This window comes from Falco naumanni, chromosome 4, assembly GCF_017639655.2.
Source record: "Falco naumanni isolate bFalNau1 chromosome 4, bFalNau1.pat, whole genome shotgun sequence".
In the NCBI taxonomy this organism is placed as follows: domain Eukaryota; kingdom Metazoa; phylum Chordata; class Aves; order Falconiformes; family Falconidae; genus Falco; species Falco naumanni.
The window spans coordinates 66861839-66880959 of NC_054057.1; the positions used below are offsets into that span (position 1 = coordinate 66861839).

The 19121-nt window shown below is 58.1% G+C and overlaps 1 protein-coding gene across 1 annotated transcript in view; it reads left to right on the forward strand.

The window, feature by feature from the left end:
• Positions 1–9107, forward strand: part of EFNA2 (ephrin A2) — a 49778-nt gene extending 40671 nt beyond the window's left edge. The window contains exons 2-4 of the mRNA XM_040593533.1: positions 1705–1994; positions 5053–5118; positions 6643–9107. Coding sequence (XP_040449467.1) covers positions 1705–1994; positions 5053–5118; positions 6643–6764 — 478 coding nt within the window. The 3' untranslated portion in view covers positions 6765–9107. The remainder of the gene's footprint in view (positions 1–1704; positions 1995–5052; positions 5119–6642) is intronic.
• The last annotated feature ends 10014 nt before the right edge of the window (positions 9108–19121 follow it).

Here is a 19121-nt window from a genome sequence, read left to right on the forward strand (position 1 = left end):
TGGGTACAGGGGGCTTGCCCACACTCGGTGGGGCTGTGGGGCAAGCCCAGGGCCCCCCGCCGGCTGGGGTGCACCGTGCCGGGGGTCCCCATGGCTCCCCAGCACCCACCGTCCCCCCCAGCAGAGGGTGACCCCTCCTCGCAGCTCCCACCAGCGCCTGTCTCTGTCTGTGCCATTTATCACAGCTAATCAGCTTTAATTCAGCAATTTGTCAGTCCAGCAAAGGCCCTTGGAGTTAGTTGATTTTTTTTTTTTCCCAAAAAACCCCCCATAATTATTATTATTATTCCCCTGGTAAGCATGAGCCCTCCTGTTACAATCGCCTTTGCTTGAGCTTTAATAACAATCATTAAAATAAATAATTTTTTTAAAAATAAAAGGCAGAGAGAAGAGGGTTTTTTTTAAATTTTTTTAAAAAAAAATTTATTGTTTTGTGTGTGCGTTTGAAAATTGTTTCCCAGTAAATCCTGGCCCTTTGTATTAATTTTACATTTTAAAATGTTACCTTGCCAGGGGCAGGGTTGGCACAACTGACTCGGGAAAGGAGAGAGAAGGAGAGAGAGAAAAACCCTTCTCCTTAATTAGCGTATTTCCCTGTGTGATCAGAGTGCTTATGAAGCAGGTAATGAGGTGGATGGGGGCTCGATGCCATACCTCAGCTGCTCCGGTGAGGCTGGAGGAGTAGCCCCCCCCCCTCCCAGCCTCCCATCTTCGGTCCCCCCTTCCCTTTTTGGGGTGTCGGGTGCCTTTTGGGTCACCCTCTGCCACCGCCAGCGGTTCGCTGCATCCCGTGTGATGAGTTTGAGCCGGTCTCAGCCCTGCTTGCAGCTGCCGGAGACTCAGGCGGGCGCAGGGGACGTCGGGGAGCCCTGGGGTGCTGCTGTGGGGTGGCTGGGGGTGGGTGGCCACCATCCCATCCTAGCCCATCCACTCCAGCCACTGGCCATCCCTGGGCCGAGCTGTGGCGACGCGGGGCTGCTCCTCGGGATGCTGGAGCGCTGCCCCTGGAGCCGTGGGACGTGCCCCATCCCCGGTCACGCTGAGGCGGGGGCTTTCTGCTGGCAGGAGGGTCGTGCCCCAGGAGCCTCAAATTAATTAGCAAAGAAAACGTGCTCAACGTGGAGCCAGGGGGAAGCCAAGCTGCCAGGTTGGGTCCTGGGGGAGCCAGTGAGTTTGGCCGGCGAGCTTCATCAGCTGCGGCGGGGGTCTGCAGCATCCCCCCACTGGGTGCAGTTTGGCGATGGGGGGGTTGCGGGTGTCACCCTGAGGAGCCGGGAAGGGGGGGGCGCAGCTGCCAGACAGGAGCTGCCGGCATGTGCCATGGAGTTCTCCAGCACCGCTAATCCCTTAATCTCTCAGATAATCAGTGCCAGAAACGCAAATTACACTGGGATTGCAGCGCACAGCTGCAGCAATGCCAACGCTTCGATGGTATCGCTGTGAATAATGATTCTTTTTGCGACTTACTACCAAGTGGCGCTGGTTTGTGGGGCATAAAACGGAGTCTCTGGGTTAATCTCGTCGGTTAATGGGGATATTGGGGTGGGCAGGGGGCTGGGGTGCCTGGAAGGGGGAGATGGGGAGGGGAGAGTGGTGCACAGCTGGGCTGGATCAGGCTCTGGGTCATGGTCAACCTGGGCTTCTGGCATCCCCGTGGTGGGATCTGGTGAAACGTGGTCCCACTGACGCCAGCTTCTCCCGCAGGTTTCACCGCGGGGACTACACGGTGGAAGTGAGCATCAACGACTACCTGGACATCTACTGCCCGCACTACGAGGAGCCGCTGCCTGAGCGGATGGAACGCTACATCCTCTACATGGTCAACTACGAGGGGCATGCGTCCTGCGACCACCGGCAGAGAGGCTTCAAGCGCTGGGAGTGCAACCGGCCCGACTCCCCCAACGGGCCCCTCAAGTTTTCGGAGAAGTTCCAGCTCTTCACCCCCTTCTCGCTGGGCTTCGAGTTCAGACCCGGCCATGAGTATTACTACATCTGTGAGTACAGGTCACCACAGGGATGGTGGGGAGGGGGACGGTGGGGGTCCCCCGCGTCACCCCGTGGTGCAGGCTGGACCCAGATGCTGACGGTTTGCGTTGGTGACCCAAAATGCTGCGAAGCCCCCAGACCCAGCCATGCCTTTGTGCTGGCAGCATTGGCACGTCCAGCTCAAGGCAGAGGTTCCGACCAGTGCATGCCTGGTGCCGAAACCCTTCGTCGGGGCTGAGTCACAGCCATGGGCATGGGGTGGCCGTGAGAGTGACTGGGACATCCCTGGGACTGCAGGATGATGGGGACGCTGATGTCATCCCCATGGGACCACCACCAGGCACCGGTAAAGGTGCTGCACTGGGGCAGTGGACGTGTATTCTCGTCCTCTCCCAGGTATTCCCACCCTCTCCTGTGTATTCCTGTGCTCTCCTGGGGCTGCGCTCCCCTTTCTCACCCAACAGATGAAGCCCAAGCTGGCTGATGCACGCCAGGGGAAACTTTTCTGCAGGCGCCTGGGTGCTGGGTGCAGGATGGGGCCCCCCCCGAGATGCAGCAGATCTGGTCCCTCGTTGGATTTCTGCCTCCGGAGCCACCGGGCGCGGGGGCCAGGGCAGCGGAGGGGGAGAGGAGCCAGAGCGGCTTCCTCAGGAGCCCGCCAGAGCCATGGAAAAATAAGCTAATGGGGCTCGGATCAGGTGCTGGGAGTCTGGCAATCAATAAAACGGTAAAAAAAAAGGAAAAAAAAAAAAAAAGAAAAGAGAAACCATGACCCCCAAGCACTCAACGGTGTCACAGGGAGACAGGGATGCCTCTCTTCTCGCACAGGAGCCAGCCAGCATGCTTATCTGCCTTATTATTTCTCCCCCTTTTTCCTAAAGCATCTGTTTTCAGCCCACTTAATTTGTTCCTTTTATCTATATTAAATTACCATTTTTCCCCCCTCTCCCTCTCCCTCTGTAAAATGTCACTCGTGAAATAACTGCATCTACAACTCTGTCTTCCCCCCCACCCCCCCCACCCCCCCGTTTTATTTTATTTTATTTTATTTTATTTTTAATGTCGTTAGGGAGAGATTACACAGAAGTAAATGGTGAAGCTGATCATTGCTAAACCGGTTAGAATTCATGTCATGCGGAACATTAGAAATTATGCCTCTTTGAGGAACCGTATTTAGCAGACATGAAAGAAAAGAAATTACCTCCTCCTCGAGCTCGCAAATTGGAATGCCATTAACCTCGCAGGCACGGGGACGCACTCGTGCTCCCCGTGCTGGGTCAAGGGCATGGGGTGGCCCAGGGGACCGAGACGGTGCCCGGAGCTGCTGCAGGATGCCCATGGCATGGCACGGCACGGCACGGCACGGCACGGCGTGGCGGGCGCCGGGTGCAGCTGGCGTGACCTTCTTCCCTGGGTGTGGTGGAGCGCCAGGGAGGGAAAGAAAAAGGAAAAGGAAAAATAAACCCCAGCCGTGGGGGCTCTGCAACATCCCTAGTGGCTCCCCGAAATGACCGGCGCTGCGCCCGTTCCCATGCCCGTTCCCCTGGGAGCGCCGCCGGTGCGGGCGAGATGCTGACCGGGGTGCAGGGGCTGGATGCGGCTTTTGAGGGGGCTGGGGGTGCATGGCCCCCATCCCCGGGGGGAGGGCTGGGGTGCACGAGGTGGTTGCGCAGCTCCAGGGTGCAGAGAGGGGCCAAGTGGGGATGAGGGGGGCAGGGACCTGCCCAAGCTGATGGCCCCTCTGCAGCTGCCCCACGGTTTTATTTGGTAAAAATCAATTGGATGGGTCTGGCGGAGCAGCGGAGTGACCTGTGTGTCACAATCGGTGCCGGGGACCCTGCCATGCCCCCCCCCGAGTGCCAGAGGGGAGGGGTGGGGGTGGCCTGGTGCTGCTGGAGGGGACCACCTGTGCCCAGGCTGGCCCCTTGCTGCCACCTCTCCTGTGAGTGGCATCCTGGTTCCCCCTTCTTCTAGATGAAATTAAACTTTATTGCGAATAATGCTCTCTCCCCTTCTTTAATTCAAAAAAAAAAAAAAAAAAAAAGAGAAAAGCAAATTAAATTCCTTTAAAAACATATATATAAAAATCACATTTTCTCATATTGAGAGGGGACTTTCACCGAGATAATTATTGCAATTACTCCCTTTCTCTCTCCCAATGAGTATTATTTTTATTCTGTGCCTTTATCCTCATTTTGCCTGTTGAGGGAGAGCTGCGCAGCCCTGCCTGTGTGCTTGCAGCCCACCACAACGGGGACAAAAGCCACTCCTGCCATTGTCCCCTGCCCCCAGAGGGAAGCTCCAGCTGTGCTGGGACCATCAGGGGCCCTTCACTGGGCTCACCTGGGATGGGGCAGGGGCAGCCCCACCCCTCACCCCCTCTATAAATTCAGGCAGGTGGGTGGCTAAGGGATCTGTTGTGTTGGGGATGCTGTGTTAACTCAGTCCCCATCCCCCTTGTTCTAAGTTCCCCACAGACTGTGGCCCCCCAGTTCAGGGGGCTTCTCCCCAGGGCAGGTAGGTGCTGGGCCCCCCAGTATCCCTCTTCCCAAGGTGATGCTCTAGGGAGCCTCTCCAGCAGAGCATCTTGTGGTCCATGTTTGATGCTGCTCTGGCATTTATCTGACCCCCCACCCCAGGAGGGGCCCCGGACCCAGCTCATCGTGCGGGATGTTCCCCCCACTTGCCATGTCCCACCAGGGTGGGGGCAGCCGGAACAGCCCTGCTATGGGGCTCAGCAAGCAGGGTTTGCCGCTGGAGCTGCACCAGGGAAGGCTTTTGAGGTTCAGTGACACCATGAGCTGGAAAACCCTGTGTGGGGGCTGTCCCAGTTCCAGCTCGGACCCCCCCCTTTCACCGCTCCCATGCGGTGGGGCTGGATGTGGCCACCCATCTTGCCGCCACACCCCAGGCATCTTGGCTGTGCCACAGGGGCTTGTGGTGCACCCTTGGGGGGGGTCCTTGAGGTTGGTCCCTGCCCTGAGCCGGGCTCTGCTCCATCCCCATGGTGGGGCCTGAGCTGCTGCCCCCCCTAATCTGCTGCCTTCTTTCCCCTTTTCTCTGCAGCCGCATCCCCCCCAAACATGGTGGACAGGCCCTGCCTGAAGCTGAAGGTTTATGTTCGGCCAACAAGTAAGTGAGCTGGGGTGGCCCAGGGGACCGGTCCTGTCCCATGGGGCGAGGGTGATGCTCTTGGTGGCTGGTGGTCCCAGGGAGTGGGGACTGTGGAGCCCAGGGGACCAGTCCTGTCCCATGGGGCAAGGGTGATGCTCTTGGTGGCTGGTGGTCCCAGGGAGTGGGAGCTGTGGAGGGGGATGGGGTACCCCGGGTCCCACCTGGGTAGCACCCTGACACGGATGGGGATGGTGCCCACAGCCCTGCCGGAGCCATCCCAGCAGTGTCTGGACAGCAGTGGGCACATTGCCTGTGTGGTGGACATTTGTCACCAAGTTTCAGACGGGGGGGGAATAAAATAATAATGATCTCTGCACAGTGGCTACTTTTCAGAATCAAATAACTCAGCCATTTAAAAAAACAAATTAATAATTTTCTTCTCCTGTTAACGTGTAATTAGCAAATGGCAGCAGCTCTCCCTGGGGAAGAGTGCCTACGAAATGTCACCATTTAAAAGGATGTCTTTCTTTTTTTTATTTGCATGGCTTTAAAATAAAATCCAATATAATGAAACCATCTGTAAAAAATCATTCTGTTTTGTTCAGGACTAGGGCATAATAGGGGGGAAAAAAAATATCTTCTGATACTATTTTTTAGTATTTTAATAATATCAGGATTTTATTATGCCAGTGCTTCACAGGGAGGAAGGGCTGCCGTTGTGCTGCTTGGGGAGAGGGGCTTTGCTCCAGGGGCTTCCCGGGCTGGACACCCCTCGGTTGGGTCTGGCCCCAGGATGAGTCCTTGAAACTTCTCAATCACAAATGCCCAGCATGGGCAGACCCCAGTCTTGGGTCACCCCACACAGGGACCTTCCAGGACAGGAGGAATGGATGGGCCAGGTGTGTGGAGGGATGAAGCATCCGCAGCCAGCACCAGACTCTGCTTTTCCTGGCTCTGGTTCCATAAAAATCTGTAATCCCGTAACAAACGTGAGCAAGCCAAGCCTGGGGAGCTTAACAGCTTTAGCCATCATTTAATTTGTTCCCCCATGTGCTCCGGACTCGGGGTTTGGCTGCAGGACCACCAGGCTTTTGGCAAGTGGGTACCCCTGTCGCATGCGGGCTGGTCCATCCCCAGCCACATCCAAGCCACCCTGGCTGCCGCAGATAATCCCCCTCGCACAATGGCACCCACTTCTGACACATGGGCTGTCAGGGGGGCTTAGGAGAAGATGGGATGCAATGCTGCCTAATCCCATTTAGAGGGCAGGACCCGGAGCGCCCTGTGCCCTCGCCCACCCCCAGCATCCCTGCACTGCCTGGCCCCATCGCACAGGGCTACTGGAGCTGCGTGCTGGTGTCCCTGTTTCAGGTCCTGGGGGTGGTGCAAAGATTTGGGGGGGTGGGGGAGGATTGGTACCCAGCTCCTTGCTGTGGGGGATGCTGCTGCATCAGTAGCATCCAAGGCCCCCAGCCCCTGGGGTGCCAAGCATCGCTGCCCTTCTGCCAGGGCTGACACCTGCTTCTCTCTTCCCTTCTGCAGACGATTCCCTCTACGAGTCCCCGGAGCCCATTTTCACCAGCAACAACTCCTGCTGCAGCCTCAGGGTCCCGCACACTGTGCTCGTGGTGGTACCCGTCGTCTGGACGCTCCTGGCCTCGTAGCACCGACACTGACGTGCCAGGGAGTGGGCTCTGCAGGGAAGGAGCAGCCCGGGGACGGATCCTGGCCACCCTGAATCGCCTTCAAGCCGTGGCTCCTGCGGCAGCAGGACAGTGCCTGGGGAGGTTGCCGGTGTGGAGGGTTGGTGCTGCTGACCAGAAGCTCACGCGGATCCTGCCACCGCCTGAAGTCCCCATCTTCGCACGGCCACCACGCCAGGGCGTAGCATGGGGGATGGGGAAGGTCTGCCCGGCAGGATGGATCCTGGTGCACGCTGAAAGCTCCCGTCCCTGTGCTGCGGCTCGCTCAGCGCCGGCCCTCCCTGTGGGATGTCGCTTTTTACATTTCTAGACCAAATATAGAGTCCTCGTTATTTTGTTTTGAGGGTTTTTTGGGGTTGGGTTTTTTTTTTGTTTGTTTGTTTTTTAAAGAAAAAAGATTTTTATTTTTATTTGCTGGGTTGTTTCAGTCCAGGCTTCCCCGTATCAGACTGACCTGCACGGGGCCAGGCTCAGCCCCATCCCACTGAGCCCCTGGCCACTGTGGCTACAGCACCGTGGCCTTGCCTAGCCATGGGCAGAGCCACGGGCAGCGCCGGGATGCTGGGAGAGACGGACGCCAGCGATGGTGCCGACTGCTCCGTTGTCACAGACTCCTTCCCGCTCTGGCCATCGCTGCGGCCACAGGACACTGCGGCTGTGCCAGCCCCACCGCGCTTCCCCTGCCCCCCCTGTGCCACGGGGATGAGGGGCCTGGACAGACACAAGCCCCCGCTGAGCACCCGGCAGGGTGACCCCATCCCCACCGCTCGTGCCACGGATGTCACCGCTGTCCCCAGGGGACCCTGGGGCAGCTCGGCGAGCAGCAAAGCAACCTGGAGGTACCCGAGGGGAGCAGCGGGGACGGCTGGCATGGGGGGCACCGGGGGTGCTGGGAGCCGGCGGGCCGGGCTCATCCAGCAGCTGGGGTCGCTCCGAGGGTTGGGGGCTGGAGCCCCCGTGCCTGGCAGGGCGCTGGGCAGGAGGAGCGTGCTGGCCCAGCGCTGCCCCTGGGGCAGGTTTTTCCTCCTCCGCAGCCTTCTGCTCTGCACAGCATCCCCCCCTGATGCCATGGGGGCACAAGACCCCCCATGGGGTGGGCCGGCAGCCGCATGCAGGACCATCGCGGCATTCCCCGTGGTCACCCCTTCATCCCCTGGCTGCTGCTGGCATCCCCAGCTGGGGATGTTCTGGGGTTCCGGGGCTGGGCGCGGGGCGCGGGGATTTTTTTTTTTTTTTTTTTCCTTTTCCTTCTTTGCATTAATAAGACACCCCCTACCCTGAACCTCCCGAGCTGAGGTTGGCCCTGCCCCTAGGGGTGGCAGGTCCCCACGGAGGGGTCCCCCAGCATCCCCCAGGGCCCGACCCCTCCTCGCCTTAAATCGGGGGCTGTCCCACCTAGGGGGGGTCCTGTTCCTGTCCTGCAGAGCCCCCCCACGCCCCAGGGGTCAGTGGTCCCGGGGGATGACAGCGATGGGCTCAGGCCAAGCTGAAGCCCCTCCTGTGGGCGCCTTTTCCGAGCGCACCCCAGCCCCTTCCAGCAGTGGGGGGGACACACCAGTGGGGGCTCCGTCCCTGTACATACAGCGCTATACTGTGAGCGTTTTTTTTTATGTATTGTTGAGAATGAATTTTATGGAAGGGTTTATTTTATTTTATTTTTTAGACTAGGAAGCTGAAATCTCGCAATAAGCTCATCTCTACCATCCAAAAAATACAAAAAAAAAAAAAAAAAAATCGCATTCCCTGCCGTCCTGTCCCTGTCCCCGTGTGTCCAGACCAGGTCGTGGTTCTCGAAGGCGAGCGAAAGCATCATGTTTATCCAGGGGATGAGGGAGGGCACCCACCGAGCCGGGCGCTGAGCACCCACCGGGCTCCGACAAGGAGCTGGCAGCACCCACCTGCCGTGGTGCTGGCTTGTGGGGGGAGCAGTGATGGCAAAAACCTGGCCTTTGGTCTGTGTTTTTATATATATATATAATTATATATATAAATATCTATATTGTGTACAGCGACTGTGGGAGAGTGGAAAAGTGAAGTGCGGCAGCAAGGCTGGCAGGGGCCGGCAGCCGCGGCGAGGGGTGGTGGGGGCTGGGGGTGCTTCGCTGTGGCCGGGCTGTGTCCCTTGGGTGCAGCCCATCATTGGTGCTGGTTCTGCGTGTTGGTCTCCATTCCGCCTAGCTTCGTCCTTAGACACGCCGCTTTCGTCCTCGACGTTGTGCTGATGGTAAACCGGATCACCGCCCCATTTGGATTCTGTATTTTTTTATAATAAAATAAAAATAAATGTCCTGTGAGCTCCTTGCTTTCGAGAAATGACTTGCCCTCCTGACACAGTTGAGCTGCACGCTGTTCCCCGGGGGGTCCAGGCCCCCATGGGTACCAGGAGCCGCTGGTGGGGGCAAGCTGGGGGGTCCGGCGCCAGCACTGGGGCAGCCACACGGCTCCATCCCTGCTCCCCATGCAGCCCTCTCCCTCGGTGCACCAGGGCTGTGAAGACAGACCACTTTGCTAGGTGGTGTGTTAATTACGGGAAGGATTTAATTACCGTGTTAATTAATAATAATGGATATTAAATTAATTAATATGCAATTATTGATAGTACTTAATTATTGGAGGTGCTGCAGGCTGCCGGGTGGGCGCTTGAGGCTGGGCATGCTCCGGCATCTCCTCGGGTGTTGCTGCAGCCCCAGCTGCTCACCCTCCTCTGCCTCAGTTTCCCCGGGGCTGGGACGGCATAGGTGACATCCCAGGAAGCCACCAAAGCTGGGACAGGCTGCTGGTAGGTGACATTACAAGCATCCTTCACTAACCCTATTGCAACTCCCACCCCTTGGACCAGCAGACCTGGGGGGGGGGGGGGGGGGGGGGCAACCCCTCCACCTGTGTTTTTTTTTCTCCTTATGTACTAAATAACTTTTTTTGTGCAGCCCATGTTCGTTCCTGGCATTGAATGCATATTTCAGCATAATTAGCAGAATAGGAACAATCCGCTGTTAATTAATTCAGGCTCGTACAGCTGATCTGAGGCTCTGGAGTTTGCCACAAGAGGGTGAAACACTTAATTTGTTTTTTTAATAAGGGGCATCTGTGCGCCAGGAGTGGGGAGGAATACCAGTCACTGCCAGTGATGGACTGGGGCAGTGACAAATGCCGGGGAAAGAGACTGGCAGGGACTTGGCAAAAAAAAAAAAAAAAAAAAGGGCAATTTTTTAGAGCCACTCCGTAAGTTTTTTTGAGGCCTGACTCATGATTTTTTTAGCACCGGGGGTTGGAAATCCGGAGTTAAAAATAGCAAACTGGCAGGCGCAAGGCTGAGACAGATCATCGTTAGTAATTAATTAATTGAGTCATGGATTTTTAAGGCCTGAAAGGGATCATTTAGATCAGGCAGCCTGTCTCTTTTGCAGAAGCGCTGAGGTTTGGTGTGAGGGTTCGTGGTGATGGAGAGCTGGTCCAGCCCGAGAGGCTCCTCCTGCTGCATCCCCCTGGGGCCAGCCCTGCTCTGGGTACCGCCAGGTATCCCCCCCTCCCCCGTTCAGTTCTTTATTATATCTACCCCAGGGCTGGTTGGGGGCACGTGGGGCGGGGGGAATGGCTGGGCTCCCCGCATCACCCGCTGGCCCTGTGCAAGGGGGTCCCCGTGGCTCTGGGGTCTCGCCAGCCTTGTGCAAAGGGGAGAGGGGCTGCGGGGACCCGTGTGCTGTTGACGTGTGAGTGATTGGAGCCAGGTCATTAATGCAGCTGGTAATTGGGGGCTGAAACAGCCACGGTGGAGTTGAGCCCTGGGTCAAGGGAAGCTCGAGGTCCCAGTGCCGTGGAGCTCTTTCCATTTTGCCATTTCTTGCCACCCTCCCGCTGCATCCTAAACCCCATTGGCAGCATCCGTGTTCCCGTATGGGGGAGCTGGGTGGGATAACCCACCCCAGCAGAGGGGCTGTTGGGGAACGGGTTTCCCATCTCTTTCCTTTTTTGAAGTGTCTGGCACTGCTGGAAATCAAAGAATTCCGCTGCATGCTGACCCAGGGAAATGAAATGCATCTTACATCTTTAAATGTGATGGTGTGTGCAAAGGAAGGGGAAGGAAACAGCACCCAGCCCCGGGGGGGGGTCCCCGGCCACTGATGGCAGGTCCCCCCAGCCCCGCGACTCCCTGAACATCCTTACTCCCAGCTGCAATCAGGATTTCGCTGGCAGGGATGAGCTGGGCTCTGGGCATCCCCGGGGCAGCGGCTGGAGCAGGGGAGCCAGGGCAGCAGGAGGGAATGGGGCATCCCCAGGACCCCCGCACTGGTGGGCTAGGGGGGGCCACAGCTGCAGCCAGAGCTGCCCGGGTGATGCCCCCAGCACAGCCAGCACCGTAGGCGGGGGGGGGTCACGTATGGCTGGTGGGTTCTGAAATGGGGTTTTGTGGGCTTGAGTCTCCTCTAGTGCCAATTTTATGTTGCCACTGCCAGGGCTTTCTAGCCACGCGGGTGCTGACAGCCCCCTTATGCCACAGCTGGGGGTTCAGGGCTGATGGGGATGCAGCTTCACCCCCGCATGCTGTGCTAGGGACTGGTTTGTACTGGGATGTGGCTGCACCGATGCATCAGGAGCTCGGGGCTCAGCATGGGGGGCCGGGGCCGTGCCCCCCTTCCAGGTGGGGCTCAGGCGGGGAGGTGGGATGAGGGCAGCTCATGGACCTCAGCTTTCCCAGCTGAATTCCTCCCCTGAGCAGCGAAGGGGAGCTCTCCGGCACAGCTCCAGCACCCCCTCTCCCTCTGCACCTTCCTCCTCCTCTTCCTCCCAGCCCGAGATGCTCTTGGCTCCATCTCTCTCCCATCGTGTCTGGCCGTCGAGGCGGTGGCAGGAGCTGTCCCCTGCGATCCCGGGGGGACGAAGCTCATGGCTGCATGCGGTGCCAGCGGGCACGGTTGGGTCACCCCAGCTGCACCTCCAAGGGCACCTTTGGGAGGTGACAACCCTGGGGCTGCGACCCTGCATTGGTGCTCCCGATCTGCTCCAGTGCAAAGGCACCAGGGCCAGCACTGGGATGGCTCAGGGGTCCCGAGCCCCCGCAGTGGCAGCTACCTGATCCTGGTGTGCATCTGTGTGTCTCCACCGGCACGCTGCTCCTTGCTCTGTTCCAACATTTCATTCAACAACAGCGTTAATAGGGTTTTTTTGTTTAATCCCATGAAGGCAGCGGGTGCACCATGCTCCGCTGGCCCGTGGAATATCCTGCCTGGTGCAGAGTTAGGGCTGCAGACAGTGCAGGAACCTGAGCTGCAGCTTGCTCGGGAGAGTGTAGCCTCCCCAGCCCTGGTGATATGGTGCAGGTTTACACCTTGGTGAGGCTCAGGATTTGGCCAGCCCCTCACCAGTTCCCCTGGTGCCTCTGACTTCCATCCTCTTGTTCTTGCTCTGGATTCAGAAGCCTGCAGGCAGAACCCAGCCAGAGGAAGGATGCTCAGCTGGGCAGGTCCAGTCCCTGCTGTGCTCTGCAGTGAGGTTTGCCTGATTTGTGCCACAGAGGGGCCAGCTGGGGCCTGCTGGGGCCAGGATGCCACCTAGGCTCCTCCATGTCCAGGATGCCACACTGGACGCGGTGTGCTGAGAGAAATGTTCACCATGAGGATGGGCTGCATTGAGCTCTCCCTGGGGCTGCTTGAGGCAGAGAAGGGGGCTAGGAGCGCCCTGTGCTAAAAATGATCCTTTCTATAAAGCCCGCTCAATTTCCCAAACTTTCTGGCACCCTGATCCCCGCTCCGGCCAGCCCCCACACTGAGATGTTGCCCCCCCTGCCACATGTTCTGGGCTCCCCTCCCTGCAAGCTGCCCCACAACCCTTCCTCCAGCGTCTTCCTACAGTTTGTGCCATTTAAATGACTTCCCAGAGGCCTGGCTGCCCCCTCGCCTCCCTGCATCCCCTGTGGCGATGTGCCTTTGGCTAGGGATGCTGCAGAGCTCAGGCTCCTGCCTGCACCAGCTCACACGGAGCCACTGAGGTTTGCAAGGTGCCATCCTGCTCCCTCTGCCCCTGCGGTTCCCCGCAGCCATGCAGAGCAGAGCACAGCCCCAGCTGCACCATACCTGCCGTTCCCTGGTCCCATCCCAGGCAGGGGACACCAGCACTCTGTGCTCACCATGGGATCACTGGCACCTCCCAGGCTCCATCCCTTCTCTCCAGCATCTCCTGCCACAGGCTCCTGCCCCGTTTTGAAACGGTTCTGATAAAATCCTGCATCCACCACCACCAGAAGCTGCCAGGCTGGCAGGGGAAAGTGCTGATAAAGCAGCAGGGGGGGGACCCACCATCCCTGCTGCTTGTTTTCTGCTACCTGGCTGTCACATCTGCACTTCAGTCCCTGCCTCCCCTCTCGCCGTCCCTCTCCCCAGCCTTATCTCCTGATAGGTACAAGCGATACAACCAGAAACATTCATGTAACAAGCTGCCGGCTGCTGAGCACCCAGGAGAATACCAGATCGAGGGGATGATGTATGAAAGAGAGAGAGAGAGAGGAGAGCGGGGAGTTTGCTGAGCTGCAGCAGGGCTGAGGGATGCCAGTTCCCATCGCCGCTCCCTGAGCCGCACCGGTACCTTTGCTTCCATCTGATCAGGATGCAGGGCTGTGCCTGGTGCCGGTGGGCAGCTGGAACGGGTGGCGCAGGGGGGAGGCAGGTGCGTGGAGTCCCCGTGCTGTCCCTTTGCGGCCATTGATTTCCATGAAATAACCCAGCCGGGTGTGTAATTGCGCACAGCGATGGCAGGCTCCTTTACATGCTGTTTGGCAGGGCCCTGCTTGCAGGAAATGAAACTTTTCAGGCCACTAGACATTTAGTTTTCTTCAGCTGTTATATTCTCCCACCCTGGGGAGAGGAGGGGATAAGGGTGGCCTTGCAGGGAGGGTGATAGAGGGGGAGGCTGGGGGCTGCTGTAGCCCCTTGGGAGCAGGAGCATCTGCGGGAAGCGATGAGTGAGAGCATCTCGGGATGGCAGTACATCCTGCACCTTTACTGCCACTTTGCCCCCTCCCCCTCCCTAGCCCAGCTTGGCTGTGGGAGAAGCAACGCCGGTGCCAAGCATCCCCATCCCTGCCCTCTGCCAGCCCCAAGAGCTTTGCTGGAGGGGTGGTGGTGGTGGAAGGAGCGATTTCTCCCCCAGGCAAGGAGTAAGCAAGCATCCATTCCCCTCGGCAAGCTCCTCTCTCGCAAGGTAACCGGCATTATATTCGGACCAATTGCTCCAGCATGATCCTCCTGAATGTTGCACAGCATGTACACGGCGTCTTATGTAAAATACATGCCCCTGGGTGAGCCTTTTAATAGCAATGGCTCCTGCCCGGGGGGTGGGGAGGCTACTCTCTGCCACGGTGGTGCCAAGAAATGATTGAAAAGTTGGGGCTCGCTGTAGGAAACACCCTGCTGGGGGGAACAACGTGTTTTCATTCCCCTGCCAGGTAACAAATGAAAAGAATTGCAATGAATGTTAATGGAGTGAGGAGTGGGATGCTGCAGAGGCTGCCAGGGCTGGAGCCAGGGCTGGGATTTGCAGGGATGGGGGGGGTGGGACTCAGCCCTGGGAATGCAGGAGCTGCCAGGGGACCCTAGTTTTGCAAACTGGAGCTGGCCATGGTCAGCACACCTTGCCACGGGGCTGCTGGGTGCTACGGGGAGGATGCTCTACCAAAATAATTTCTTTTTTTGCAGCATAACACAGCTAGGGGAACATGTCAGCCCCTAAAATTCCCCTTGGGGGGAGCTCCCATCCCCAGGGGGCTGTCCTGGCTGTCACCGTCCCTGTGCCATGGCCGAGCTGCCATTGAACCGGCTCCTCGCAGGCAGCTGGTGGAGGGGCTGCGCCGGGCTGAGCTGTTTGTAAATGCAGCCGGGCTGGAAAGCGAGAGGGTAAACACGGATGAATAGCCTTCACCCACTCCAGTAAATATTTTATATCACACACCAAGAAAAGACACTCCTATTTAAATGATTTATAAAGGAAGATCATGTAGAGGTTTCTATAAAATATGTAGGGCTCCTAATCCCGACATCATCAAGCAAAGAGGACTGAAATCATATATTACCTTTTCAACAGCCTCGCTGGCTGCAGGGATACAACTGACAAATAAAAGTGTGTTTACAGCTTTTGGGCTCCTCTGGGGAGAGGTAAATCACGGCGGGGGTAGGAAGGGGAAAGGAAGCCGGAAATTAAGTGGCAATTTCTGTCTGTCATGGCCAGCGCGGGGCGGGGGGACACCAGACTCAGGGGACCCCAGTGTCCCCGTCCTGGGCGGTCATGCTCTGGATGCAGTGATGCTCGTCCCCTGGCAGCACCCTGGGAGTAGGCGCAAGGCAGAAACCCTTCAGGAGTGCCCAGCGCCGTGATGTGTTGGTGCACTTCGAAGCCATCCATGCCCTGCACCGCTCCACAGCGGGGCTGGACCGCGAGCAGCCATCAGGGATGGGTTTCCCTTGGGCGTCAGTGGAGTCAGGATCGGGCCCACAGGGAAACGACCCTTTTAACCTTGGCGCTGGCATCCACCCCCTTCACGCCACCACTTGATGCTCCATTGCCCCATCCCCTCGCCGCATCCTTCGGAGTCCATTTATTGAGGGTTGGGGGGGGGGGGGGTTGGGTTTTTGGGTTTTTTTGTCCCCTCACGGACTCATCTGCCACCACCACCTCCCCATGGAGAACTGGGGGAGGGGACACCCGCATCCCCCGCAGACAGCACGCACTGGCAAGGGGCACAGGCGGGCTCTGGCAGCGGCGCAGCGATTTGGCATGCAGCGGCAGGAGCCACCAGCCGATGGGGCCCTGGCCGCCGCGTTATTAAGGGATTAGCAAGTTGTCTTGGCGCTCAATTGTAGATAAGTGCCGCATTTTGTATTATCTTTTCACGCTGCACCACGAAGGATGACAAAGAGACAACATGGGTGTCATGGCCTTCAGCATATCATTAAGGGTAATTTGTCTTGCGGGGAGGGGGAGAGCGGAAAGGAGAGGAGGCGAGGGAGGAGAGGGAAAAGCAGCCCGGGAGGAGAGAGGGGATTAAAAACTAAGGAGAGGAGATTAGGAGTGAAATGTGAACTGTATTCAGAGGCAGCCAGGCAGGGAGAAGCAAATAGCCAAGGAGGGGAGAGCGTGGGGTGGGGGCTCAGCCCAGCGGCCGGGTCCCACGCCGGGGCCACGCCAGCGGGAGAAAGGCCCATGGCTGGGAGAGATGAGGCGGGGGGCTTCAGAGACCCCCTCCCCTTTTCCTGCACAGAAGAGTCCCGAATCCATCCCTACCCTCAATCATACACATTCATCTATGGTCATAAGCAGCCACCCAGCCCAGTGGCCCCGGCGATGGGACGCACACCGGTGTTGGCTGAACCCATTGCCCCCCTGCATGGCTGAGTAACCATTGTCCCGGCTCCTGGGGGGCTGGGGGTACCACAGGGGGTCCAGGGCACAGCCACAGCTCCCTGGTGCAGCCCACGCCTCGGTGCAACCTGCTCCTGGTGCAACCCGCTCCTCAGTGCAACCTGCTCCTGGTGCAACCCCTTCGTGGTGCAACCTGCTTCTGGTGCAACCCACTCCTCAGTGCATCCTACTCCTCAGTGCAACCCCCTCCTGGTACAACCCTCTCCTGGTGCAACTCCATTTCTCAAAAGCTTTGCAGCCCTCCGCAGACCTGCTTGGCCCCGTCCTCATGCAGCACATGCCCACCAAGCCCACCAGGAGCCAGCACCGCATGGCAGGGTTTGCACCCCCCTTGCCCAGCAGCAAAGGTTGAAGAAAAGAGTAATAAATGTAGCAGAAAGAGAAAAATGTAGCAGAAATCCAGCAAAGCTCCCCAAGGCCTGGGAAAGTTGGAGTGGAGCCTGTGGTGGTTTGCTCTACCAGTCAATCAATCAATCAGGAATAAAGGCATGGGTATTGATCAGGGAAGATGACTTTTCAGGGCCCGGGTAATGGAAATACGCATCTGGAGACAGTCAAATGGAACCGTGGTGACTGCTAAGAGGAGATGCCGACCTGATCTGCGGGAGGAGAAACCCTGTGAAAACAGCTCACCCTCACCCAAATGCCACTTCGGCTCCTTCTCACAGTGCCCAAGGTGGCCAAATCTCCCTGGGGCAGCGTGGGGTGAGGGGGCTGCAGCCACCCTGGGGTGAGAGGCATCCAGGTACCACCACCGTGGTGCCCCAGCATCTTCCTCCACCGAAGGGACCAGGTCTGCTGGGGCTGGGGCCGGGACTGGGGCCAGGGCATCCACCCGCACCCCCTCCCTCCCCTCCTCTTCTGATAATCCTATTTTTGAACCAGGGGATTAGGATCAATACTTCACTCCTAATGCTGTGGTAATACAGTGTTACACCGCCAGCGCCAGTTCCCTGCTGAAACACTTAAGGTAGTTTAAACCCATTTGTGCCGGGGAGTGCCGTGAATCCACAACGAGCTCCTTGCACGGCTGAGCCAGAGCTGCGGCTGGGCAGCGCGGTGGGTACCGGCCTGGCAGCTGCCCACACGGCTACTGGCCAAATCCAGCCCTGGGTGGCTGCAGCCCGCAGGGCTATGGTGGCCCTTTGAGCCTAGGGGCCTTCCAGACCCCAAAAAGGGCCATGCTGGGCAGGGTCATGTGTGCACCAGGGTCACAACTGTGTCCTCTTGCATCCAGCTGGACAGGAGACGTGCAGGATGTGCATGAAGTGGCTGCTCACGCTGCCTGTCCTGGGGCTCTGATGGCCCTGCTCCGGGCAGCCAAGCCCTTGTGCAAGCACAGTGCAAGCAGCCCTTGTGCAATCAAACAGTTGTGGGCCCTGGGGTGTGGGTGACCCCCGCTCTGCCCCACACGCAGGTAGCTGAGCCCTCGTGCAAGCGTAGTGCAAGCAGCCCTTGTGCAATCAAGTGGTTGTGGTCCCTGGGGTGTGGGTGACCCCAGCTCTGCTCCACACGCAGGCACCCGAGCATCCCCAGCACAGGGCTGCGGGGAGACCGGCCATCCTTCCCTCCAAATTGGCTGAGGGGTTTGGAGGCAAACTCCCAGGGAATAGAAACACAAATATTTCCATCCAGTGCTATAATTATGAATTAGAGCAAAGCTCTGTCTTTATTAGGTGCTAATAGAGATAAAGGGGGTTTTGAAATGCAAGGCACAGCTATATAAATGCTAATTCACCCGGAGACCTTCCTCCCTCCCCAGACCGCAGAGAACCCGAGGTTTCAAGGCAACTTCTCTCAAAAAAAAAACAACCAAAAAACCCACCAACAAACCTGGCCAAGCAAAGTCCAAGAAATCATCTTAGCAACTTAATTAAGTTTGTTTAGCCATGCAGCAGCTCCTCTCTGCCGGGCTGCCCTGGCACCAGTGATGCCCCCAGCAAACACCATTTGTGGGGCGCGGGGCAGGAGCTGCCTGCGGGGGCTGGGGAGCAGCAAAGGGGTGGTGGGGACCTACGGCAGGTGAACGGCCAGGCATGGAGAGGACTGCATCCCCCCGCACGCAGGGGCCTGGTATGCACTGGTGCATGTGCACACACGTTGATGAACGCGTACACATTGCAGCATGTGTGTACGTGCATGCACGCTGGCGTTGCTGCAGCACCCCTGCGGATGCTCGTCCATGTGCATTCACAGTGGCGTCGCTGCAGCACCCCTGTGGATGCCAGTCCACGTGCATGCACGCTGGCGTTGCTGCATCACCTCTGCGGATGCCCATCCACATGCATGCACAGTGGCATTGCTGCAGCACCCCTGCAGATGCCCATCCTCGAGGCACCGAAGCAGCAGGAAGGCAAACTGCCGCCCTGTGCTGCTCGCTGCCATGCCCCGCGCAGGCTTTTGGCAGCACCAGCACAGCCATGGCCCCTGTTTGACAGAGCTTTTGGCTCTGTAACGCTGCAGGTGACAGCCTTGTCCCCCCTTGCCTGCCTTGGTTCCCCACCCGGGGACACCAGACCCTCCCCAGAGCCCCCGGTGCAGAGCCCAGGAGCTCGGAGCTGCCCAGGGAAAGAGCAGAGCCCTTAGCCCAGCTGGTGCTTAAAAGCTTCCTTGGTGGGTTGTTAGGGAAAGGAGTGGCATGGATGCTAAAGAAGGGAAAGCAGCTCATTAGCACCCGTCCTACCTTCCACAACCAGCCGATCAAACCCGGCTTCTCACTGCTCCTGGCTCCTCTTTTCCAGGGATCAGACCAGGCAGTGATTTATCCACCTGCCGGGATGTGAGGCCCGTGAGAACCACCCCGGCTTTACCTGGTGCCCTCCGTCCCTCTCCCTATCCCCCCAAATATGTATTTTTCAATTTTCCTCTGCATCGATTTTCAATCTGGCGCAGAGAAACGAGACAATCCCA